This window comes from Octopus bimaculoides, chromosome 10 (assembly GCF_001194135.2).
Source record: "Octopus bimaculoides isolate UCB-OBI-ISO-001 chromosome 10, ASM119413v2, whole genome shotgun sequence".
Lineage (NCBI taxonomy): Eukaryota > Metazoa > Mollusca > Cephalopoda > Octopoda > Octopodidae > Octopus > Octopus bimaculoides.
The window spans coordinates 89,906,039-89,910,635 of NC_068990.1; the positions used below are offsets into that span (position 1 = coordinate 89,906,039).

At 38.6% G+C, this 4,597-nt stretch overlaps 1 protein-coding gene across 2 annotated transcripts in view; it reads right to left on the reverse strand.

The window, feature by feature from the left end:
* Positions 1–6: 6 nt before the first annotated feature.
* The window catches only part of LOC106869417 (transmembrane protein 68), a 30,009-nt gene continuing 25,418 nt past the window's right edge, over positions 7–4,597 (reverse strand). For both annotated transcript variants that reach the window (XM_014915148.2, XM_014915147.2), the window contains exons 8-10: positions 3,551–3,614; positions 2,028–2,113; positions 7–1,545 (exon numbers count right to left, since the gene is read on the reverse strand). In XM_014915148.2, coding sequence (XP_014770634.1) covers positions 1,524–1,545; positions 2,028–2,113; positions 3,551–3,614 — 172 coding nt within the window. In that variant the 3' untranslated portion in view covers positions 7–1,523. The remainder of the gene's footprint in view (positions 1,546–2,027; positions 2,114–3,550; positions 3,615–4,597) is intronic.

Here is a 4,597-nt window from a genome sequence, read left to right on the forward strand (position 1 = left end):
GGGTAAATGGCTTTTAAAAATATATAAAGGAAAAAGGGAAAGTAAAAATAAATTGGTCTAATTTGATCATTTCTATAAAAAACAAAATGGATCAGTCCAGCACCCCTATCATAAATAAAATATATCTGGTCCATCCCTCATAAAGCATTGATTGTTACAGCAATTTTATTGCTTGGAGAGGGGTTTGTTGTGGTAGTTAGAGGCTAGCCAGAGTGACTGAGACAGGAATGGTGAGTGTGCAGATGAGTGAGAGATGGTGAGTGTGAATGAGGATGGATGATGAGAGGAGTGTGTGGAAATGAATAAGAATGAGGGGAGGGGATGAAGGTGAAAGTGAGAGGCAAAGAGAGACACAGGGAATGAAGGAGAATGTGTGATTTTTTTATTTGTATTAGTTCAATCTGGTCAGGTTCTGTATGGTCTCTAAAGGTCTTGTATGGCCTCTGAAGGTCTTGTATGGCCTTTGAAGGCCTTGTATGGTCTTTGAAGGTCTTATATGGTCTCTGAAGGTCTTGTATGGTCTCTGAAGGTTTTGTGTGGTCTCTGAAGGTCTTATATGTTCTCTGAAGATCTTGTATGGTCTCTGAAAGTCTTGTATGGCCTCTGAAGGTTTTGTATAATCTCTGAAGGTCTTGTATGACCTTTGAAGGTCTTGTATGGTCTCTGAAGGTTTTGTATGGTCTCTTAAGTTCTTGTATGGTCTCTGAAGTTCTTGTATGGTCTCTGAGGGTCCTCTAAGACCAGTGACATTGATGTAGTTAACATCCAGTGTAAATTGTCATAAAGAAAGGGCTGGATGTAGTAGGAAAAGAAGAGGCTTGTTTTATCAAACACACAATATGGGGGAATGAAAGAAGGAAGATGAGTGAATCCAGAGTTCTTGAGTGGATTCAACACAAGACCAGCCAACTCTAAAGTTCAGAGGCCAGTATTGTAGCAGTAGAAATGTCTGCGAGAGGAGACAGCCTGTCTGTGGGCCAGAGATAATGTTTGAGAGAGAGTGTGAGACCATAGACAGACAGAGAAAGGAAGACTGCAAGAGAGGAATGTAAGAGAGAGATAGAGAGAGAGAGAGTGGGTAAAGTGGGAGAAACCCAATGATAATTACACTTATCAAAAACAGGTAATTAGGTAGAATGTGGTGAAGTGGAAGAGAGGAGAGGAGAACCAGAGGTTAAGATATGACTGGGATAAGATATAAATGAATGTAGCAGCAGTATAGAAATGTGTTGGTCATCATCATCATCATTATCATCATTGTTACTGTTGTCACCATCTTCATTACAAATGTCATTATCATCCTCATCACCTCCATTGCCATAATTGTCATAGTTGTATCACAATTGCCCTCAACATCAACATCATCAACTACATGATCACATCACCACCACCACCACTGCCATCATCAACACCACCATTATCATCTCCATCATCATAATCACCATCACCATCAACGTCATCATAGAAGAGGAAGAAAGGTCACAGGAATTTGCTAAATCTCCGTCAGAGTCTTTGTAATCCTGTCATGACTGCTTGGGTTTCCTCCTGAAGAGAACAATAGAGAAAATATTTGTGTAAGTCTGGGTAGGGGCTACAGACATTGGGGTGTGGTGGTAAATGTGTATTGCTATATGTGTGTCGATATGTAAGTGTGTGCATATGTAGGAATGTAGATAGAGGTAAGTGTAAATGTAGACAGGTGTAGATGCAAGTAGTCATAGCAGGGCCAGCCCTAGGGTTGCTGGCACCCTGGGCAAACCAAACCTTGTCATGTACAAGCTGATGGTTGTGGAAATTTCCTTGTCTTTGTCACACCCTCCTTGGTGCCCCTTAGCACATGGTGCCCCAGGCAACTGCCTGAGTTGCCGGTACCTTGAGCTGGCCCTGGGTTGTAGATAAGTGTAGTTGTGTGTAGATGTCTCTGTATATGTGTAGGTATGTATAAAGTATATAGATGTGTTGATGCATAGGTGTAAATAAGTGAATGTGTGTAAATGATGTAGAAATATAAGTGTTTTGCTACTTACTTAACAACTCTGTCCAATAAACTTTGTAGAATGCTGCCAGGAATTCTCTGGTGTTTACTGATCAACTCTTGCAGTTTACATTCAACCTTAATAAGAGGCAGAGATTGAAAAGATAAATAAATATAAAAAAAGATCAGAACAGAGATGTAAATATTGTTTAATGTTTACTTAAAAAGAAGTTACATAAAAAAAAAAAAAAACTGTATTTCTAAAGGGACACATCAAGTGATCCCAGGACAAACAGTCCTGAAACCCTAGATTACCATTCCTCAAGCCAATATGTCACAATTAAGAGAGGGATATTTAAATGTACAAGGTTTGGGGCCGGCATGGAAGCAAGGACACCTGAAGGACGATCCCAGGTCATTAAATCTAGATGTGGTAGCCATCAGTGAGACCAGAATTTTGGAATACACTAGCTCATTCTCCTTCCGATTCACTACAAGGACCATGTGTGATTCATCCAGCATGGATCGAGTTGGTAGTAGTGCTGCTTAAGAAAGACATGAACTTAATAGCAAGTATAATCTTCCTAGATCCAAATGGTAGGTTGGTGTTCCGAATGTGAGCAACAGTGGAGATGATAATACTTTCAGAACAGTGGCCATCTATACCCTAATAAGAGTTAGGAGGTCAAATTTCTTCAAAAGTCTAGAAACTTTCTTAAGAGCATTTCATTTATTAATGTCAGTGGCAACTAGAAAAGTATTGTAAAAGCATGCAGGAATTATGTGGGAATAACTAACAAGAAAGTTGAGTGTAAAAGTCTCGTAAGACCTGCTCAGGTGTTTCTAATTATCTGACAGGTATCACTTGGATTTTTCTACCACACCAGTGTTCACTTAGACAAACTGTAGAGCATCATCCAGATCATAGTTAGTTTTCATTAGGTAAACCAATATAGGTTGTGTAAACTGACCGTAGTTACAAATATTTGGTTACTCAAAGCACAAATGTGATATTTACATGCTTGGATGGTGCTTTTTACGTGCCACCAGCATGGGAGCCAGTCAGGTGGCACTGGTATCGACCACGCTCGAATGGTGCTTTTTACATGATGGTATAACTTTATAGTAACAAGACATAGGTGTGCTATAAGACATAGCTATAAGTCAGTAAAGCAAAAACAGAATGTAAGACATCGATGCACATCAATAGCACATAGGCCAGCAATGAAACGTAGCTGTAAACCAGTAAGGCATAGCTGTGCATCAGTAAGATATAGAGATGCTGCAGAAAATAACTATAAGTCAGTAAGACATAGGCAGACTGTAAGACAGGCATAAGTTGGTAAAAAACAGCAGTAAGAGAATCCCATCCTACTGTGCAGCACATGTACCAGGAATCAATAACTAAGTATAGAGAAAGAGAGAGAGGGAAAGAGAGAGAAGGAGAGAGAGAGGGAAAGAGAGAGAAGGAAAGAGAGAGAGAGAGAGAGAGAGAGAGAGAGAGAGAAACTTTCAAACATGTGTGTGTGTGTTACACAATTAAGCAATTGAATTTCAACTTTTGGCTACGTTTACCTTTTTAGCAAATTCTTCTGGACTTTCTGATTGGTCAGGATAAATTGGTTCACCAAATATGGTTCTAGAAATAAAAACAAAATTTATAAATGTTTTCATGAAGATGTCTATTGGCTCCTTTTAGTTAAATATCAACTATTTCGTCGTCATCATTAAACGGCTCAAATGTATTTCCAATATGTATAACAAATAAGGGAGGCGACTCTTTGGACATTTTTATCTCCCTTTAAACACACTTTTGGTTGGGTAGTTCTGTAACTTGAAATATCGGTTTCAAATTTTAGCACAAGGCCGGCCAATTTGAGTGAAGCGTAATAAGTCGATTACATCAGCCCCACTACTAATCTGGTACTTATTTGATCGACCACGAAAGGATGAAAGGCAAAGACTACCGCTGCGAAATTTGAACTCGAAATATAAAGACAGACGAAATGCTGCTAAGCATTCTGTCTGGGATAGTAACGATTCGGACAGTTTGCCATCTTGTTGAAATATTAATACGAAGATCAATAAGGTAAGTATGCAAAACAACATGCTAAACTGTACACCTGTCTGGATAAGGTTAAAGAAACTCTGACAAAACATAGGCCCCGTATCCTCTGGATGTTAAGCACCACCAGGACTACCAGGTCCTATGCAAGTTAGACTAATATCTAATTCTCTGTCAAATAAGTTGTAAAATAAAAGGAGACAGGAGCAACCCAAAATAGGGTGGTTCAACAATACTGTAACAGGGATTGGTATGAGAACCTCAAAACGAATGAAGAAAGACCAAGATGGAAAAGGATGGGTGAAGAAATTCAGGTAATACAAAGGTGGAAATGGTATAGGAACAATATATATATATATATATATATATATATATATTGTATATGTATATATATATATATATATATATATATAGTTGAAATTTAAAGAAAAACAAAAGACGAAGACAGGTGTATAAACAAGTAGGTGTATCAGTTTGACGCTCAGGAAGGTGAGAAAGTCTTTTACGTTTCGAGCCTATGCAGTTCAACAGTGTGTGTATATATATATACACTTCGT